The sequence below is a fragment of the Propithecus coquereli genome, unplaced genomic scaffold (assembly GCF_000956105.1).
Source record: "Propithecus coquereli isolate 6110/MARCELLA unplaced genomic scaffold, Pcoq_1.0 Scaffold560, whole genome shotgun sequence".
NCBI classification, from domain to species: Eukaryota; Metazoa; Chordata; class Mammalia; order Primates; family Indriidae; genus Propithecus; species Propithecus coquereli.
The window spans coordinates 319,497-340,204 of record NW_012151508.1 but is presented as its reverse complement, the minus strand read 5'-3'; the positions used below and the strand labels follow the sequence as shown (position 1 = coordinate 340,204).

The 20,708-nt window shown below is 61.4% G+C and overlaps 2 protein-coding genes across 3 annotated transcripts in view; one reads left to right on the top strand and one right to left on the bottom strand.

Moving 5' to 3' along the window:
• The window catches only part of KCNG2 (potassium channel, voltage gated modifier subfamily G, member 2), an 11,089-nt gene extending 5,135 nt beyond the window's left edge, over positions 1-5,954 (top strand). Inside the window, exons 4-5 of the mRNA XM_012657817.1 lie at positions 4,669-4,780; positions 5,166-5,954. Of these exons, the coding sequence (XP_012513271.1) occupies positions 4,669-4,780; positions 5,166-5,954 (901 nt within the window). The remainder of the gene's footprint in view (positions 1-4,668; positions 4,781-5,165) is intronic.
• Positions 5,955-11,531: 5,577 nt separating this feature from the next.
• Positions 11,532-20,708, bottom strand: part of PQLC1 (PQ loop repeat containing 1) — a 36,914-nt gene continuing 27,737 nt past the window's right edge. Inside the window, exons 4-5 of one of the 2 annotated variants that reach the window (XM_012657823.1) lie at positions 15,563-15,779; positions 11,532-11,811 (exon numbers count right to left, since the gene is read on the bottom strand). In XM_012657823.1, the coding sequence (XP_012513277.1) occupies positions 11,604-11,811; positions 15,563-15,779 (425 nt within the window). In that variant the 3' untranslated portion in view covers positions 11,532-11,603. The remainder of the gene's footprint in view (positions 11,812-15,562; positions 15,780-20,708) is intronic. The other variant, XM_012657824.1, reaches the window with a different exon arrangement.

The window sequence follows — 20,708 nt, the reverse complement described above, 5'->3', positions numbered from 1 at the left end:
TTCGGGGCCAAGGCCTAGCACTGGGCAGGAGGCTGGGGAGGTACAGGGGTGGTGGGGGCAGGGGTGTGCAGGTAGTTAGGGTCAGGGGTGGCAGGGTCAGGGGCCTAGGACTGGGCAGGGGGCGGACAGGGGGGTGGGGGAAGGGGTGTGCAGGTAGTTAGGGTCAGGGCTGTGGGGGCGGGGTGGCTCGGCTGAGGGCTCCCTGCCGAGTGGTGGGCCACACTGGCGCATACCCCTTCCCCCAGCGCTGGTTAAAACCACAGGTGCCAGCGGCCTTGGCCCCCTCTGGTTAAGGGCACAGTGGGGCCCGGCTGAGGCCGACACCTCAGGCCCTGCCTGCTGTGGCCGCCACAGCAGAGGCTCCAGATGACATTCGGTTCCACGTCACAGCTCTGGGCAGCCTTCTCCCTGCAACGGCTCAGCCAGCCAGAGCCCAGGGTTCAGACATTGTGGAGCTAAACTCAGTGTCTCAAGGGTGTGGAGAATTTCGTGGTTTAACCCCAGCCTTGGTCATCCAGACCAGAGGGGCCCAACCTCCACCAGGGCCAGGCTTCCAGCCACGGCGCCCAGGGTGGCTCTGAGGAGGTGCTGGCTGCCGTCTCACTGGGCTGTGGGCCTCCTGCCTCTGTCTGTGCCGTCTCTGCCACCCTGAGGGTCTGCACGTAACTGTGGGTTAACCAGTGTTACCACGAGGAGGCAAAGCTTTTCAGCATTTGTGCACAGTCGTGGAACCTTCTGGAAATGTCCGGGGAAGGACAGTGTGCACTGGGCTGGAGGCGTGGGTTTTCTGTTGACTGAGCTGGTGGAGTTGGGGGAGGAGAGGACGCTACTGTGTTTGAGAAAGTTGTCCCGCATTTTCTGGTGGCACGTCAGCAAAAACACAGGTCACGCCGGGAAGCAGACCAGCCCTAGCCCGGGCAGGGGGCATGGAGCCCCTCCCCTGGTGCGGCTCCGGCCCTCAGGGTGCCAGGAGCGCCTCTTCCTCCCTGTGTTGGGCCCCTCCCTTGCTTCTGAGGGGCTCTGTGGTGCCCTGACCTGGAGGACAGCGAGGACGGCCGCAGGTCTCCTGACCGCGTGAGAGAATGAGGGGAAACCTGGCGTCCTGCCCACGTGCCGGTCCCCACCACGAAGGCACTGTGCAGACATACAGACGGGAACCTGAGCCCCGACCACGATGGACCCTCATCACGGCGCACAGTCCAGAAGGGAGCGCGTCTCCTGAGCAGCGTGTGTCTGGAGTGGACCAGGGGACGATGGGGATGGCGGAGTGGTCCTGGGGTCGCGAGCCCAGCTGGCTCTGGGCCAGCGGACGCCGCCTTGGCACGATTTTGAGCAGCTTGGAACTGTCTGGAGAGACGGGCGACCGGGAGTTTTCATTCCAGCCAGGGGCTGTGAGGTTCCCTCCGTGTGCTGGCGGCTGGAGTTTGCCTGGAGACCGGCCGAGCTCCCGCGGCGTGGGGCAGCGCAGGACGGGCCACGTGTGCTGGCTCGAAGCTGTGTTTCAAAACCCGTCTCTCCCTTTCATGTTTAGGCTGATGCTTGGCTCTGTGAGTCAATTTTTTCCTCTAAACTCACATTATTAAATTAAGACCAGTCTAACAAGTTATAGATTTCATGACAGGAATTTCAGCTGCTGGATTCAGCAAGAATGTTTCTGCAGTGGCAGCGAAGGCTGGCACAGTCCTGTGGTGGGCGCTCATTGCACACGCGGAGTTTTGGCAGCTCTCGTAGTGAAGCTTTGCTGTCTCAGCTGCGTCCATCAAGGTGCTCCAGAGAAACGGTGGACGGCTCTGCGCACGAAGAGATTTGTCCTAAGGCGCTGGGTCTTGTGGTGGCCGAGGCTGGGATCCCCAGGTCTGCAGTCCCCACGCTGGAGACCCAGCAGTTCCCGTCCAGAGATCCAGAGTTTTCAGTCCAGTTGGAGGCCACAGACGGCCCCTGTCCCGCTGGGTGGTCAGGCGGGAGGAGCTTCTCTCGCTGGGGAGGGTTAGGGTCAGGGTCGGCCTCCTGCTCCGTGCAGGCCGCCCAGTGGGGCCGCCCCATGGCGGGGAGGTGGTCGGCTCCGCTCAGCTCTGATTCCGGCGTTGGCCAGATACTGTCACAGGGCCCCCTGGAGTGAGGCTTCAGCGGAGCTCCCCCCATGGCCCAGTTGCGTGACACATACACGCTTCGTCGCAGGAGCTCTGACCCGGCCTCGCTGCCCCACCCCCTCAGGTCCGAGGGTGGGGGGGTGTTCTCTTCACAGCACCCCCCACAAGGCTGGCACCTGTGTGACGAGTAGCATCAGCAAAATTGCATCTCGTATTTGTCAAAACCTGTCCTCTGGGTCCCTCGGGGTGAGGACAGGACGCAGGGCGTGGTGGGACGAGTCCGCTGCTCCCTGGAGCCGGTTCTCGCATTCGGAACGAGCTGGCAGGAGGACGCCCTGGGATGTGGGAGGGCCCCAACCTCTGGGGTCTTGACAGGGCGGTTTCGGGCCAGGAGCAGGTCAGCACGTGAGCCCAGCTCATCCCCAGAGGCTCCAGTCGCCAAGTCCCACCCAGCGGGGGGCAGGTGGCTTCATGCGAGGCCGAGCTTCTGGGATGGGGACGTCTGTGCTCACTGGTGCTGAGGGGCCGGGCAGCACCGACCCGCCAGGCGGCCACAGGCCAGCTGGGGCTTCACTGTGCTTTACTGAGGGGGGTGGGCAGCAGCCAGCAGCCCCCGCCCCCCCCCCAACACTGGGTCCTGCTCTGCGGGGCCACTCGAGGGGAGTGGGCAGGACCTGCAGGACAGCCGCCAACCCTGTCAAGTAGGTGGTGGGATTGTTGGTTTGTTTTCCTGTTTCAAAGACCCGACGATCCGGTGTGCGTGGTGATCGGAGCCTCGTGTGGGGCTGGTCTCACTGTGGGTCTCCCTCCTGTAAGACGAGGATGGTGGTTACCCCGCTGCTGAGAAGGCCAGGTGACCGCCGCGTGGCGGGTGCTTGGTGCCTGCCTGGCCCGGCCCCCAGGGCGCCAGCACCTTCCTGGTCTGTGCAGGATGGGCCCAGCCCCCACGCAGCCCAGGCCTGGTGTTGGAGGCCCCAGGCCGTCCCCAGCACCCACGGCGGGGGCACTGCCGCCTGCAGTCGCGGAGACCCTGCGTGGAGACTCGTGGGCAGGAGACAGTGGACATGGGTCAGTTCACTGGGCAGGCTGCCCCCTCTGCTCCCTGACAGACTTGCAGGGAAAAATTGTGTTGTAGATTTTTGCTTTAGTCTGAAAGAAAAAAGTGCTCAAATGCCTAGAATAGAAGCCACAAGATCCTTTTTTCCATAATCCTGGGTCTCTTCCCCGTCCCTGTCAGAGGCAAGTTGGGTACTGGCTGGAGTCTCAACAGCTCTGGCGGCCACAAGGCCTTAGCACCTGTTTCTCTCCTTTCCCAGCCTCAGTTCCCTCCTCAGTCAAATGCAGCTTCTTCAAAATGGGAATATCGTGGGAACCGCTTTCCACAGTGTTGGGCACAGAAGTGCTAAGTGGGGACTCTTTCTGCTCTTTGGCAAACGGGGTACTGAAGCCCCCCGTGGCTCCGGGTTGGGACCCGGTGTGCACAGTGCAGGGGTGGGGGAGGGGGCCTCACTCTGTCGTCTCAGAAGTTCCTCTGAGTGACCAGCGGGAGACGTGGGTCTTCAGAACTAGCCGGAAACTGCTCAGAAGGGACCTGCTGGGAAGAAAGCAGATGCTCCGCCTGCCGCGCAGGCCTCCCCTGGACCCACGGGGCGGCGGGGCCACGCCCAGCGCCCCCCACGGGGTTGGTGCTGCAGTGACAGCACCGTGGCCGGGAGCCCTGGTCAGTTTGGGGTCCTGCGGGGCCGCCTGTCCCCAGGCGCCCCAACCCCACCCGGCCTCCAGACAGGTCCAGGAAGGTTCAGCCACGGGTTCCACGGAAGCTTCCGGCCTCGCTGAGCCCTGCCAGGCGGCCCCTCCCTGACAGCTTCCCTGGGGCAGCGTGTGGGCTCCGCCACCTGCGTCCCACCCCCACGAGGGCCTCGCGCTGGCGGCAACCAGGACAGGCTCTTGGTTGAGGGTGTCGAGCTGCCGAGCGGTAAACCCCGGGCCGTCCCCGCCCACTCTGCAGCTGCGGGCGCGGGCGGAGCGTGAGGATATTAGAGCTCGTTGGAAATAAGTGGAATCGGGGGATTTCTCCGTGTTGATTCCGCTGCTCCCAGCGTTTCCCCAAATAGGATGGAGCTGTTTTGACATACAAGCTGCATGTCAGAGGGAGCTAAATCCATCCAAGCATAAGCTCATCGGCATCACCCCGTGGGAGAACAGACCCGAGAAGCTGGAATTCAGAGGAGTTCAGGCTCCACTTAAGCCTGAAATACTGAAGCATAAAATGAAGGGACGTTTTTAAGAAGACGACATTAACTGTTGTGCTCACCCATTAGCTCTTCCCGAACGAGGAGCTTGTGCCGTTTGTTTTACCACAAACGCTGGTGTTGGGCAGCTCTGAGAGACCCGGTGAGGGTTTGGAGCTGGGGCCATGGGGCGCGTGAACCTGGGAAGCCCTTCGGGGGTCCAGAGCCCACAGGTGGGGCGTGCGCTGCAGAAACCGCTTCCCAGAGAGACTGGCCCGACCCGGAGTCACTATTGTCTGATACGACGTGGACCTAACTCTGGAGAAATAACCCTGCCGCTTCCTCAGGAGCGTGTCGGCTCAGCCGGGGGCAGAGCTCCGAGAAAGCGGAACCCGTATCCCCTCCGGGGGCCGCGCGGCCGGCCTGACAGCTCGCTGGCCTGGGGAGCATGTTCTCCGCGTGGGTGCCGTCTTGGTGGCGACAGGCCGTCTGGCGTGTGGCTGTTGTGTCCTCGCTGTCCGACCGTGAGCCCTGGGTGGGGGCACTTTGGTTTGTCTTCGCACAGCTCGCCCCGCCCTGGGGGGTTGTTTGGTGCATCTGAGCTTTAAGATTTGCAAAGAGGAAACCTGGGGGCTGAGCGAGGTCTGGGGTTTTTAATGATTTTCGCCAGTTTCCTGGGTCCGCCAAGCTCCTGGGCTCTTGCCATAAGTGCGCCTCCAATTAAGACTTTTTTAACAGGAATTGGGCCTTTTCCCTGCAGTCGCGCGCTTCCCCCGGTGGGGTGGGGGCGGAAGGGCAGGCTGCCACCCGGCCTGGCCCCAACCGCGGTGCCTTCTCCCCGCAGGGCGAATGCTCGCGCAAGTGCCACAGCCTCTTCGTGCTGGAGACGGTGTGCGTCGCCTGGTTCTCCTTCGAGTTCCTGCTGCGCTCGCTGCAGGCCGAGAGCAAGTGCGCCTTCCTGCGGACGCCGCTCAACATCATCGACATCCTGGCCATCCTGCCCTTCTACGTGTCGCTGCTCGTGGGCCTGGCGGCGGGCGGCCCGGGGGGCAGCAAGCTGCTGGAGCGCGCGGGGCTGGTGCTGCGGCTGCTGCGCGCGCTGCGCGTGCTCTACGTGATGCGCCTGGCGCGCCACTCGCTGGGGCTGCGCTCGCTCGGCCTGACCGTGCGCCGCTGCGCGCGCGAGTTCGGGCTGCTGCTGCTGTTCCTGTGCGTGGCCATGGCCCTGTTCGCGCCGCTCGTGCACCTGGCCGAGCGCGAGCTGGGCGCGCGCCGCGACTTCTCCAGCGTGCCCGCCAGCTACTGGTGGGCCGTCATCTCCATGACCACGGTGGGCTACGGCGACATGGTCCCGCGCAGCCTGCCCGGGCAGGTGGTGGCGCTCAGCAGCATCCTCAGCGGCATCCTGCTCATGGCCTTCCCCGTCACCTCCATCTTCCACACCTTCTCGCGCTCCTACTCCGAGCTCAAGGAGCAGCAGCGGCGCGCCGCCAGCCCCGAGCCGGCCCTGCGCGAGGACAGCACGCGCTCGGCCTCGGCCTCGGCCGCGGAGGACAGCTCGCAGGGCTCGCAGGGCTCGCAGGGCCCGGACTGCGGCGCGGCCGGGGAGCGCGCGCACGCGGGGCCGCCCTGACGGACGCGCCCTGGGCCTTCTCCTCCTCCCCACCTCTGTGTCCTCCTGATTTTAAGTTTTCTGTGGCTGGCTAGATACGAGTTCAGTAAGTCCCAGAAATTCCAAGCCCGTAGCACACGCCAGACTGCCACGCTGCCTTAGGCCTCCCCGGCCATTCCCCTTCAGCCAGGGCGGCCCAGAAGGGGCAGGGCCCGTGGGAACAGAGGCCAAAGTCCACGTCACCTTCCAGGCTTGGCCCTGCTCACAGCCCCCATTCCACCGAGTGCCCTTAGCGGGGGTGTCCCTTGGGCCCCAGGAAGGTGACAAGGGCTTCCTGATACAGTCACGCCCCCACGATGCCCATTGCAGAGCCCAAGGTTTGCGTGTGGGCATTTTAACCCTTTTCCTGCCTTCCAGGGCAGGAATCCAGGCCTGTGGGACATCCTCACCCTCTGGAACACCTCCTCTGCCCTAGCGGGACATTTCCCTAAGACAAAGGGAACGAAGAGCCCCTCTGCCCTCCAGCCCTGGCTGCGGCAGGAAGGGGTTCAGGGAGGAGATGGGTGGACTCCTCCCCGCGGCCCCTGCAGGGCACTCACAAAAGCACGAGCCTTCTCTGCTCTGTGGAGACCAGTGGGGATGGCACTTTGCAAATCTTGCCACTTCATACTTTCATTTGAATGATCTCAGCCTGAACACCTGAGACGTCTCGGCCACAGCCCACAGCAAGAGGGTCCTGCTGTCCAGGTATAGGGAGCTTGTCTTGGAGCCCTGGCATGGCTGTGCCACTGCAGACGTTCCCTGATTCTACCGGAACAATAAAAGCACCAGCCTCCTGCACGCCTGTCAGGCGAGTTCCTCTTGGGGCATCGCTGTGTGCTCTGTGGGGTCCTCCCCGGAGCACAGGGCTCCTGGGGCCAGAAAGGGGTTTCCCGTGATGCGCAGCAGGAACCAGCAGAGCACCTCTGACCGTGGCAGCATCCCGGCGCTTGGCCTGGTCGTACAGAGCACCCTCCACGTCCACAGCTGCAAGCGCCTCTGCAGAATCCGCGGCTGCACAGCAAGCCCAGCCTCACGCTGGCCCTGCTGCCCCGGGGCAGGGCCAAGAACAGAACCCAGGGTGCGAATGGGCTGAGAGTTCTGACGAGCCTGCTTCTGTGGGACAGGCCACCATGACACAGCCTCTGTTCCCACCTCCGTCTCCCTCCTCTCACCCAGCGCTGGCACGAGTCTGCCATCAGGGTGCTGGGATGCCGGGAAATTTGGAAATAACTTGGTCTGAGCAGTCACCTGGACGCATTCCTCCAGGGTCAGATTGAGCAAAGCCAGCAGACAGCACAGGTGAGGCCTCCATCCCACGTCCACCTGCCAGGGGCCCCACGTGCTCGTGGGTCCTTACATCAGCTCCTTGGGGCAGAAAGGGGAAACCGAGCTGCCCACAGTGGACCAGGCCAGGTGTGGCACTTGCCCATGGAGCCAGCCTGGAGCGCGAGGACCACGGGGCTCCACTGCCACTCCCCGAGGTGCGCTCTGCCCCGGCCCAGCTGCGGGTGCAGAGACCTGCCCTGCTTGCTGCACCCTTCCCCTCCCTGCGGGACCACACATCCCAGGCCAGCAGGGGTCCGTGAGGGACACAGGTGTGCAGCGAGGACAGCGGGTGCCCCGAGTGCAGGCTCTGGCACCATCCCCCAAAGCTGGAGCGGCAGCCAGATGGCACCCGAGAGCAGCTTGGCCTCAGCCCTGCCTCCTCCCTGCCCGGAACCCACACACCTCTCAACGGACAGCCTTGGAGAGGCAGGAGCCAGATACCCTGCCGGCAGGCGGGGCAGGGCTCAGACGTCAGAGAATGTGCTTGGCCAAGATGAATGTCACCAGTAGGGACCTGCTGGCTATTTTACTTTAGCCATAACATCTTTATCCAAGGTAAAAGGGGGCATTCCTTTAATTGGGGCATGTGTCCAGTTGAGGTGAGCTAGCCTCATTAACGTAGTGAAAGTCACACCCACCAGCCCCAACTGTTTACACCTGCCGCGGCAACTCTGGAAGTCACCTGTAAGGTCAAGGGAAGGGTTCCCGGTTCTAGGAACTCTCCACCCTGTCCCAGAAAACCCACGAACGTTCCACCCCCAGCTCAGCATCCTGTTAGGGATCAGCATAAAAGGACAGTCCCTAACCCTGGGGTGGCTCTGCTCCCTTGGGGGTCAGTCTGCTCTTTGCTTCTGTCCTGAAGAGTGTACTTTGCTTTCAGTAAATCTGCTTCTGTCTACACTTCATGTCTTAATTCTTGTCTTTCACTTGTTACCCTGCCCTTGAATTCCTTCCTGGGTGGGGTTCATGGACCCTCTGCCGGCTCCTGCACGGGCAGGAGCAAGCAGACCCTCGCCCGGGGACAGTGCTGCCTGTGAGCTCCAGGGAAACAATTCCTCTCATGCAGCGGGCGAAGATGCCCCGAAAGAGACCCACATTGACCTTCCCAGGGGCGCAGCCTCCCCGCCCCACACCGGGCCGTGGTGGTTCTGGAGTGGGAACCCGGGAGCCCTGAGACCAGGGACCCGTGGAGCACCAGGGGTGGGGGGTGCACTCCCACCTGGGCACGTGGACCACCTGCCGGGGTTGCTGTTCCCTCAGGGCTGTGCCTCAGTTTCCTGTTAAAGCCAGAGTTGTCCCAGAGTGATCCCCCAAAACTGGCTGCACCCTGAAGATGCACAGTCACTGCCATCGAGCTCCGGCTTGCCCGGCACCGTCTGTCAGCATTTGAGGGCGACCAGTGCCAGAGACACTCCGGGAACCCACTAGCCTTGATTGCCGTGCTCACCCACCACCTGTGCTGTTGCCTGTGCCCAACCCCACCCGCCCCACCCGAGTGTCTGGAGACGGATCCGACTGAGCAGCGCCGGGATGGCACCAGCTCCGCTGTCAGTGTCGGGCGTCTGGAACCCCCCGCATTTGCTGCTGAGCCCTTACCTGGGGAAACTGACCTGTGTGGTCCCTTTGTGGCCAGCAGGTGCCACATGTGAGCTGCCAAGGTCCCGCCAGGCTCTGCTCTGCTCCAGCGCACGGGGCTCCCCAGTGAGACCAAGTCCGCTGTTCGCCCAGGCACTGCCCCCGCCCCACCACGGGCCCCATATGCGCCCCACCACGTGCCCCATATGCGCCCCACCACGTGCTTCATATGTGCCCCACCACATGCTTCATATGTGCCCCACCACGGGCCCCATGTGCCCCACCACATCCCTCATATGCGCCCCACCACGTGCCCCATATGTGCCCCACCACATCCCTCATATGCGCCCCACCACGTGCCCCGTATGTGCCCCAGCACGTCTTCCCGCTGCCAACACGCTGGCCCCACGGGAGGAAGAGCTGGGAAATACACAGATTTAGGGGTTGGGGAAAAGTGACCTCCAGCTCGTGCTCCACCCAACGTAACGGCGCACACGGCCCCTTCCCAAAGGGCTGTGCGTACCTGCCCTGACCTCGTGATGGCACAGCTGGAAACACTTCTCTGGTCTTATTTTAAATGAGACACTTCCCGTCCTCTAAGACAGTGGTCCGCAACCCCCGGGCCAAGGACCAGTACCTGTCCACGGCCTGTTAGGAACCAGGCCGCGCAGCAGGAGGTGAGCGGTGGGCAAGTGAGGGAAGCTCCGTCTGTGTTTGCAGCCGCTCCCATCGCTCGCATCACCGCCTGAGCTCCGCCTCCTGTCAGATCAGCGGCGGCATCAGATTCTCAGAGAATCGCAAACCCTACTGTAAACTGCGCATGGAGGGATCCAGGTCATGGCTCCTTGTGAGAATCTCAAGCCTGGTGATCTGAGGTGGAGCTGAGGCGGTGACGCTAGCGCTGGGGAGCGGCTGCAAACACAGATTATCATCAGCAGAGAGGTCTGACTGCACAGTGAACATAATGTGCTTGAATCATCCTCCCCCCAGCCCTGGTCTGTGGAAAAACTGTCTTCCATGAAACCGGTCCCTGGTGCCAAAAAGGTTGGGGATGGCTGCTTTAAGGCATCCCATGGTCGGTGGGAAGTGGGAGGATGTGTGAACTGCCACGGGCCAGGGCAGAGCGGGGGGGCGGCAGACCCACCTGTGGTGGGTGGAACCTCAGAGCTGCCCCCGGGGTAGGCTGTGGCTGGGTCTGGGGGGACAGCGGACAGACTCTTCCCTCTGCCTGGCCCCACTCAGACCTCACTGGGTCCAGTTTATTGACTCCAAGACACCACACAGGGACATTCATTGTCATGGCACCTGCAACAGTGACATTTTAATTTGGAGGAATTAACACTACAGACATCTCCATTTTAAAAAAATAAAAATTTTTAAAGCATTTTACAGACCAGAGAGCTGAGGAAGATCCTCACTCAAACATTCAAGAGATTTCTGAGGAGCACTCGGGAGGAGGAAGCAGCGTTGGATCTTCTCCCACCAGCCACAGAAGTGACACTCGCCACGCGAGGCTTTGGTGCGCACAGCTGGCGCCTGCACGGGAAGCAGCCCCTCTGCCAGCAGAAGGGAAGATCGTGCCGCGGGAGCCACACGGAAGCATCTAGAGCTCTGGGGCCCGGGGGCTGTGGACAGAGGACGTGGCAGGGGCCCCAGGCCTGGCTGCCCCCACTCAGGAGGTCGCCACCCAGGATGGCGGCAGCAGGACCCTGCCTTTCGGGGCACCAGCCTGGCATCCCCCTCCTGACCCAAGGCCGTCTCTGTCCCAGAAGACGGACATGGCAGCTGTGTCCGGCCAGTGTGTGCGATGCCCAGAAAAAAGGGAATCTCCCCAGTGGAGCCCTCCGGGGTGTCCACAGCCTCAGCCCCGGCCCCCTCGGCCGCCCACACCCCTGCAAGGGCCTCCACGTCTGTCTAAGGGACACCCCCAAGAACCCGAGGAAAACCGGAGGCCCTGACTCACACCTGACCTCGCCAGCCAATGCCCAGCCAGGCTCAGACGCAGACCCGCCGCCACCTGGGGTGCACGCGCCAGCGCCTCCTGGGAAGGGGCAGCATAGCAGCAAGGTTTCTGGCCCTGCTGGGCTGGGGCCGCATCCCAGGTGGCTGCTCAGGAGCTCAGGCACCTGCATCCTCGTGACCCGTTCCACGTGCACCGGGGCGGAGAGGACCCTGGCCCTGCCCTCGTGCCGCCCGTGCTGGGCAGAGGAGGACGCCCCCTCTAACCAGGGCATCCGTGACGGTCCCAAGGCTCTGGTCATGGACTTGCGGGGTCTCCAGACACCTGTCGCCTTCGCATTTCCTTCACACTGGCGCGTGGGTCTGCTCACCCCGGGCTGCAGGCCCCGGCCCCACCGGGGAGGCTGTCCTGTGGGCTGAGGCGGATCCGGGAGCTCGGCTGAGACGGGAGCAGGGCTGCTGTGTCTTCCTGTGTGTTTGTGAACGCAACTCGGCTTCAGAGCAGGTGTTTTTGAGCAGAAGTGGGAAAAGATGCTCACTTTTGCCATCACCTTAAAAACACCTGAAACCCGTACTGGCCGTCCCCGCGGAGGTGAGCACACACGTCACCCAGCCCTGCCTCCCGCAGCCTGCGCCGGGCCCACGCAGAGGCTCGTCGAGAACCTGACACCCGCCTGCAGGGGACACGGTGCCTGTCCCCCACACTGGGAGGACAGGTGGGCAGTGTCTGTGGCTGGCGGCCACAGGCCTTTGTCCTCCCTGGCTGCCTCAGAGGGCCTTGGCACTGGCGGGGTGTGTGGCATGGGGCGCTGGCTTCTGGGGGTGGCGGGCGAAGGCGTAGGCTTGTGCCAGGATGGCCAGGTCCACCAGCACCTGCAGCAGGCCGCACACGGAGAACTGCAGGGGCGCGCCGTTCAGCAGGAAGTAGGCTGTCTTGAAGGCGTCGCCGCTGGTCCACATGAGCACCATCTTTATGCTGAGGAGACACAAGCCAGGTGGTCAGCTGTGTGACCCAGGAGGTGAGGGGGCCTCTGACGGTCGGAGAATACCTCAGGAAGTCAGGGGATACCCCAGGGGATTGGGGGGCACCGCAGACTTATCCCACTCCTCCCACCCACCCAAGACCCCTCTGTGGCCTCAGATTGGAGGAGACAGTGCTCCCAGTGCCAGGGGTCCGGGGGGCTCCAACCCCCAGCGTGCAGCTGTGAGACACAAGAACTGGGCAGGGTCGGCCCTGGCCGCAGGGAACAGCAGGGCTGCGTCCGCAGAGCCGGGACCTCCGGTCGGGCAGCCCTGTGCTGCCGGGAGGAGAGTGGCCTTTCCCCCAGAGCTGCTGCACCATGCCGCCTGCTGGGCCGAAGTCCAAGGCCAGGCACGAGCAGAGCAAAGCTGCTTCCCCAGGCCTTCTCCACACCCGAGACCCACGGAGTCTCCATTACTGGTCATCGGCGCAAACTTTCCCTTCAGATGTCTGTCAGTCCCGGCGGCACAGGGACCTCGGTGAGTGAAGGAGGAACAACTGCCACCCGCTGTCCTGGGCCACCCGCATCCCTCTCCGCCACCGCGTCTGGCGCCCTGGCTTGCCTGGCAGCAAACATGAGCACCGCTGCCTTCCTGCAGAATTTGTCTAAATTAAACCCGTTTCCGTGGGCAGTCTGAATGTTTCACAGCCAATGAAGCCAGACCACACAGCCCGAGGGGCTGCCAGGCCGCCAAGGAGGAGGGATGCCAAGGAGACATCCCACACGCGAGGACACAAGGACACGGCTGCTTGCCCACTGGAGACATGTGCACCGCTGAGCCTCAGCCCCAGCTCACTGAAAAACCAGGGTTCGGGGAGCCCCCATGTGCAGGGTCAAGAGAGAGAGGCCACAGCAGAGAATGTGACCTGGCAAAAGGAACCGCTGGACAGAGCCGGAAATACACCTTCACCTCCTCAAGCCCCTTCTCCTCAGCTACAGGCGAGTCCTGTCAGCCTCTGAGAACATAAATTTGGCTTTTCTCACAGGAAAAACAAAGAGGGGGTGAGATTCTTCCACTTGGGTCAGTGTTGCTGGATCATAACGTCATTTCCTGGGTCCTGAGGACTATGAATTTACTTCTAAGTATTGCTTTAACTGCATCCCACAAATTTTGATATGTTTTATTTTTCAGCTCAAAATATTTCCTAATTTGCTTTGAGATATCCTCTTTGATTAACAGATTATTTAGAAGTATGTTGCTTAGCTTCTAAATCTTTGGAGATTAACTTCTAACTTAATTACATTATAGCCATACAACATAGTTTGGATGGTTTCAGTTCCTTTAAATAAATCTTTATGACCCAGTAAATGGTCTGTTTTGGTGAATGCTCAATGACCATTCAAAAAGAATGTATATTCTGGGTGGAGTGTTTTATAGATGTAAGATTCACTTGACTGCTGATGGTGTTCAGATTATATCCAAGCGTCCCAAACCCAGAAAGGCTGCTTTTCGCTCCCATTGTAATTCAGGTAAAGCCAAACGGTTTGCAGCTCAGAACACCAGGTGCTCCTTGAAGCTGGGAGGTGTCCGGGCCTCAGAGGTGGATGAGCTGCAGGAGGAGCGCCTGGGCCACTGTGCTGCTGCCGGAGGGGAGGCTCCGACGAAAGGTGGGGCCCAGAGCCATCTGGGGGGGCTGGTCAGCCTTCACGTCCCCTTTGGCCCCTTCCCTGCAAAGCTGCCAACAGAGCACCACAGGGAGCCGGACGGGTTGGAAGCACGTGGGACGATCACCCAGATAGAAGCCCACCACGGCAGTGCTCGCACCGACAAAAATGGAAGGCAGATGCAGGACATGGCCCTGGTCAGACGCAGCCAGGAGGACGCACAGCTGAAGCTCTGATCCCAGGGCTGCCTGTCCCAGCCCTGTCTATGTCCCTAGGCCCCCGACACACAGGTGTGTGTTCCACCACTGCAAGTGCACACACAGGGTCCTGGCTGGCTCCGGGCAGGGACACTGCCACCTGCTGACGCCTCACCTCGTCTTTGCCCTTTGACGTAACAGTTGTAGACAGCCCCAGCCATTATAGGGGACAGGAATCCCGTACTGCGGCCCCACAACCAGCCACATAATTTAGAGGGGAGTAGGGAAGCAGGACCCCCAAGAGGTAAAATGTAAAATTCAGTTGTATGGCCCAGCCCCAGGCTCGCAGGGGTCTGCTCACCAGGACGCAGTGTCCCCTCGTGCAGGAAGAAAACCTGGCGTCTTGGAGGCACCTCGATGTCACAGGCATGGCCCAGAACCAGCCTCCCCTCGTTTGTGCCCTCAGGACCCTGCAAAGGTGCCCAGATGAGGCACTCAGAGCAGACCAGGCGTCTGGAGGAGCCCATGGCGTCAACTCCGTGCTGCCGGGTCTCTGGTGCACTGTTTCCCCGAGACAGAATCCCTGTTCCTCCTCGCTGGGGTCAGACAACAGCAACCATCCCAATGAACAAACGAATGAACGAACGAACACTGAGCCCCACGAGGTCGGCTGTCGTAGGTCAATGAGCCAGTGGTTTCCTCACTAGCCTGAGTCTGGCCGGGTCCTGTCGGGAGAGTCCCAGGAACGAGGATGTCCCTCCCTCCTCGGACAGAGGAAACCAGGCAGTCCAGGGTTCCAACCACGAGGGGGGCCTCGTTCTCCCAGCCAACCCCTCGCTGCACCCAACCTCGGCTGCCCCGGCCTTCAAACCCCTCACCTGCCCTGCCCTCCCGATGGGAACATTCCGGCAGCTCTGGGAAGGCTCAGCTACCATCTGACCCTGGAATTCCGCTCCTAGGCACATACTTGAGAGAAAGGGAAACACATCCACGTGAAAACGTGGACGCAGACCGCAGCACGAGCACGTGACAACTGCCTCCGAGCTGCCGCCCAGCCCAGTGTCCACCGCGGAAGGATGGATGAGCAACACTTGCTACATCCATGCCCCGGAATGTTCCTCAACTGCAAAAAGGAGCAAAGCCCTGACACAGGCTACAACACGCATGACCCTGAAGAACATCACGCTCAGCGACGGAAGCCAGTCACGAGAGGCTACGACACACCCAGAAGAGGCGACTGCCAAGCGGTGGTGACGGCAGGTGCCGGGGTGGCGAGTGGCAGTGGCTGCTGACACACCCAGGGCTCCTCTCTAGGGGATGAAACATTCCGAAACTAGACCATGGCGGTGGTCGCACAACTCTGCCTACACCGAAATCCCCCGACGGTACCCGGTAGAGGGGCGTGTGGCGTCTCTCCCTGTGAAACATGCCGGTCTCTTGCTACGGCGGTTCTGTCACACCGAGGCTCTCGAGTGAGCCCACAGGAAGGGTCTTCGCTCGTCCCCAACGCCAGCAGTCACCCTGGGCATCTAGGCTGGGCTGGCAGAGGGCGTGCGTGCTTGGTCCACGGCTCCAAACCCCAGCCCCACCCGCCTCTGCCAGCGGTCAGGGTGGAGGCCACAGCCGGGGCCTTGGGGCACAGTCAGCGGCCAGGGCAGTCTCAGGCAGCTCCCCGCCCCCAGCTGGGCTGGCTGCCCCGCACCCCTCCCAATCTTGGGCCACCCCCAGCAGCCTGTCTCAGCGGCCCTGCAGGGCCAGCTGGCCAACCCTGTGCTGGCTGCGCGCTGCCCCTCGGCCCTCGCACACAAACACGTCTGCCCCGACAGGAGGGCCGGGGGCCAACGTGCGTAAACCCCCCTGGCTCTGTGCCTGGCGGCTTTCCAGTGCTGTGGGAACATCCTACCTCATGCCCTCCGTGGACCGGTGGCGGTGGTTTCGGTAGAGCTGCGGCACGCCCAGCATGGCCTCGGTCAACACAGCCAGGAAGCCCAGGGTCTCCACGAACAGGGCCGAATCGATGGACAGGTACGTGACGTAGCCCGCCACACCTGTGAAGGCCAGGACACACTGCACGTAGTCCGAGAAGCTGCTCCAGTGCCAGAAGTGGTGAGGGTCGAAGTCTAGGGCAGAGGGAGAGAGCAGCCTCAGCTGGGGGTGCAGGTCAGGGGTGCAGGGGTGCAGGTCAGGGGTGCAGCTGAGGGGTGCAGGTCAAGGGTGCAGGGGTGTAGGTGTGCAGGTGAGGGGTACGAGGGGTACAGGGAGGGGTACAGGTGAGGTGTGCAGGTGAGGGGTACAGGTGAGGGGTGCAGGTGAGGATACACGGACCAACTGAGAAGCAGAGGCCAAGGTCAGAGTGAGGAGACATAAGCTGCGTGTTTTCTGGCCCAGGCACTTCTGCGGGAGACCTGTACGGATCTTAAGTCAACATAAAACACGCTGAAGTCAAGCCAGGTGCAGTGGCGTGGGGGCAAGTGCCTGCAGTCCCCGCTTCTCGGGAGGCTGAGGCGGGAGGATCACTTGAGCCCAGGAGTCCGAGGCTGCAGTGAGCTGTGACTGTGCCACTGCACTCCAGCCTGGGCGACAGAGCAAGACCCTGTCTCTTAATAAAAAAGGAAAATTGATGCCAAAATCCTTGAAGTTCATCTTACACCTCTGAGAGGCGGTATGGCGTGAGGACTGTGCCAGCCTTGGGAATCCGATTCCCGGGTCAGAATCACAGCCGCGCCCCCCCAGCCCCTGCAGCGCCGAGCCGACCAGGCGTCTCCTTCCCTGTAGGGTGACACGGGAGTCGCAGTCCCTGCCGTCAGGGCTGTCATGACGGTGAACGAGCCAATCTCGACTCTTGTAACGTGCCTGCCCACAACGAGACCCGACAGACACCGTCACCACCCACCTGGCTGCTGGGACAGCACCCGTGTTCCACGACACGCCCCGCAGAAGCTGTGTTCGTGACACTTACACAAGTGGGCAAATTAAACGAGGCAGATGACACGCAATGCCCTGGGGACGAGCGGCTGGGCTGCGGGGAAACGTCAGGTAAATGGGGAGAAACCGCCGGAGGCCCGCGAGGTGCGCAGGCTGAAAGCCCCTTCCTCAGCGGGGTCAGCGCAGGCCCCCGGGAGCAGGCAGGGCGGGCGAGGCTGGGCAGGGGGCATCCTGGCCGCACCCACCTGCCCTCCCTCATCCTGTGCAAGAGCACTTAGCAAGACGCAGGGCCTGAGGTCACACCAGGGGGGGCAGTCACCTCCCGGAGCACAGGGGAGCTGCGGCGAGGGGGACGGGCCTGAGAAGGAACGGCTGTGCACAGGTGGGCTGTGGACACAGGACACCTGGTGGGGCCCAAGGACGGGCCAGTGCAGGGAGGGCTGTGCACAGGTGGGCTGTGGACACAGGACACCTGGTGGGGCCCAAGGACGGGCCAGTGCAGGTACAGCTGTGCACAGGTGGGCTGTGGACACAGGACACCAGGTGGGGCCCAAGGACGGGCCAGTGCAGGTACAGCTGTGCACAGGTGGGCTGTGGACACAGGACACCTGGTGGGGCCCAAGGGATGTGGGAAAACCAGGTCTGAGGTTAATCCGTAGGAGACCTTTCTATTTTAGGTTCTCTGAGGGAGTCATTAGTAAATGAAAAATAGAAAATCCTCATTAAACAGTTTTTGAGAAAAAGAACAAACCTGGACATACTTACCTTATACCACATACAAAATTTAACCTAAAATGGATCAAAGAAATAAATATAAGACCTAAAACTATAAAACTCTTAGAAGAAAACATGTAGAAGACCCTCATGACGTTGGATTTGTCTATGACTTCTTGGCTATAACACCAAAAGCACAGGCAACAAAAAACAACAAATTGAACTTCATCAAAATTTACAACTTCTGTGTTTCAAAGGACAAAACCAACAATGTGAAAAGGCGACCGACGGGATGAGAGAAAACAGTTGCAAATCACACATCTGCTAAGAAACGATGTCCAAAACACACAGAGAGAGCTCCTACAACTCAACAATGAGAAAACCCAATTCAAAAATGTGCAAAGGCTCAAACATGTTTTTCTCCAAAGAAGACATACAAATGGCCAACACGCACATGAAAAGATGCTCACCACCACTTATCCTATCAGGAAAATGCAGACCAAAACCACGAGGAGATACCGCGTCACACCCGGTACGAGAGCCACTATCAACAAAGCCAGGAGACCAGCGTGGGTGGGGACCTGTGACACTGCGGTTTGCACACTGTGGGCGGAAATGTGACCCGGTGCAGCTTCTGTGCAAAACGGCTCCTCAAAACTATTACAGACAGAGTTGCCATGGGATCCAGCAACTCCACCTCTGGGTGCACGCCCTCGAGAACCGAAGCAGGGACTGGCACAGATGTCGGCACGCCCGTGCTCACGGCAGTACTCGTCGCAACAGCCGCAGGTGGAAACCGCCTAAACGTCCGCCACTGGCGAGATGCGGGACACGCCCACGGGGACGCCATCCGGCCTTCATGGAAGGACAGTCGCGGAGGACAAACCTGCGGATTCCCTCACACGAGGTCCCAGAGACAGCGGGATGCAGGGGCCGGGCGGGGAGTCAGGGTTTGCGGGAGATGAGTCCCCGTTTGGGAAGGTGGTCGGGGTGGCGGCTGCGCGCTGTGTTTAATCCCACGCAACCGACTCTGCGCCGATTGGTCGATTTTATGTTATGAGTATTTTACCACAATAGAAAAAAATTGGAAATAAAAAACTATGAAAGGGGGAAAGACAATTCAGAGAACGTGCTTGTGTGGAAAATCCAGTCCCGAGGAGGCCCGGCCGGTGTCGGACCCCAACAACCACCCCGGGAACAACGGATGCTCAGGCTGGGGCGGAGTGCGGGACGGTCGTCTCGGGGGGCCCAGGAGGAGCCCTGACGTGGTCCAAGCCCCCCGGCAACCAAGGGAGGACCTGGGGGCCCAGGCACGGGCGGAGCCACATGCCCGGGTCTGTGTTTGCTGGCAGGCCACGTCAAAATGCAAAAAGAAGCCGCTGACATCAATGGTAATCCTGCATTTCATTTAACCTGATCCGTCTAAAATACGACCGTTTCGACAGGAATCTACATGCAAGAAACCTAAGCTGCCCTGCATTCTCCTTCCTGGGCCACGTCCTTCAGGTCTGGGGGGGGCGTGGCACACGCGGGGCACAGTCTACCCTCCAGACGCACCCGGGGCAGGGTCCACACTGAGCAGTCCCAGGTGCTGCTGGGAGTCCCAGGGAGGCCAGCTGGCCGCAGGGCTGGCGCTGAGGGGGCAGCAACGGGCAGGTAAAGCCAGCGCCGGTCTCCTGGGACCCACGGGGAGGGCCGGGCACTGAGGGTGGTGGGCTGAGCGAGGGTGGCCTCAGGGAGGCCCAGGTGCGCCACCAGGAAGCCAGCCATTGCTGGCGGGCAATGAGCAGAGCCGAGGCTACTGTCTTACTGCCCGGAGAGGAGACCTGGGTGCACCGACTGTTTATGAACCCGGGGTGACGTAGCACCAGCCCACGTCCCGCTGTCGGGAAAAGGCACGTGCGTGACAGCTGGTGCTGACGGCTTCCCCTCAGCAAGGCGTGGAGTGAGCTGTGTCTGAAGAAGGCAGGATTTCGGCACAAGCTTGGACAAAGAGCGGAGCCAGGCAGGGCACGTGCCGTGGAACACGGCATCTCCCCTGTCCCCTTGGGGAGCAAGGGGCCCGTGTTTCTGGCTGGCAGAGCAGGGAGCCCAGAGGGCCACCCCGACCTGCTCACCCGGGGGCAGCCCCTCTCCTCCAGGCCGTCTCAGGCCCCTGTTCTGCCCGTCCACATCCTGACCGCTGTGTTGCAGGCGGGTTTTGAAAGCCATTTTGGCCAAATCACCCACACGAACTGCCAGAAACTGCACACACTGATGGTGAAAAATAAGCCTGCAAGCGCAAAGTGAGGTCAGCATTTTGTCCTGCTCCTGCACGGGCAAAATGCCAGGACAGAGCCCGCCGGACAGCAAAGCTGCGCCCACGTCACCGACTCCCAGGAGGGACGTAAGAGCTTGGGGACTGAGGATGTCTCGGGAGGTGGGGCCCAAAGCCACCCGGCCACTCCACCTCCCACGAAACACAGCCGCTGGCCTCACGTGGGGACACCCCTCAGCTGGGACACTCCCCGGTGTCCACAGAGGCATCACGGCACTTCTAGAGCAAAGCCACGGCTCCGGAGAGGTACAGCGCCAGGTGGGCGCCTGCACGAGGCCCGGCCGCCACTCCACGGAGAGACATGGAAACAAAACCGATCAGCGTTTACACACCAAGAAACCACTCACAAAATTGAGTGTGACAGAAAACACAGCCTCACAGATATGTGTTTAAAGTGCTCCTCCCAGAAACAGGACGCAGTGTGAGCAGACAAACCCCAGTCGCCTTCGGCTACCGACGGCCGGGCACGGCAACCAAGCACCCGAGATGGACAGCGCCACGTCCCAGCGAGCACCGGCGTCCTGGGCTGACGTCCACGAAACTGCCCCTCTCAAGGATGACACCCAAACAATTCGTTCTAAGGACTACGAGACTTACTGTTTTACTATCACTTACTCCGATGACGTTCGGTGTTAGGCGTGACTCCTGCTGTTCTGGTTTGTGAAGTTTCAGCCGCGGCGTCAGAGTCCAAGCCCTAAACAGTGCTCAGGCGTCGTGGCTCTCAAATCACCGTCCGGCTGGGTCCAGCAACCCTGACGGTCAGTACAGACCCGAGGCAAACCCGCGTGGCCCGCGCCGGGCACCGTTCCCCCTCCTCACACCTTCCTGACGCACTCGCGCCTGGATTCCGAGGGAAACACGACTCGAACGTGGAAAAAAAATCCCCCTTCTGCAGCCACAGTGTCGTCACCGTGTGTGCGGACAACGCGCGTTGGAAAGATCAGCCGTCCACACACAGGGGCCGAGAGTGTGGCACTGGGGCGGCGGCGTGGAGGGCTCAGACCGGCCACGCTAACACCAACCAGGCCGTGGCCACGGCTCGGCGGAGGGACTTGGAAACAAACTTCCTGAGGGAAACTCAGAAACAAAAAAG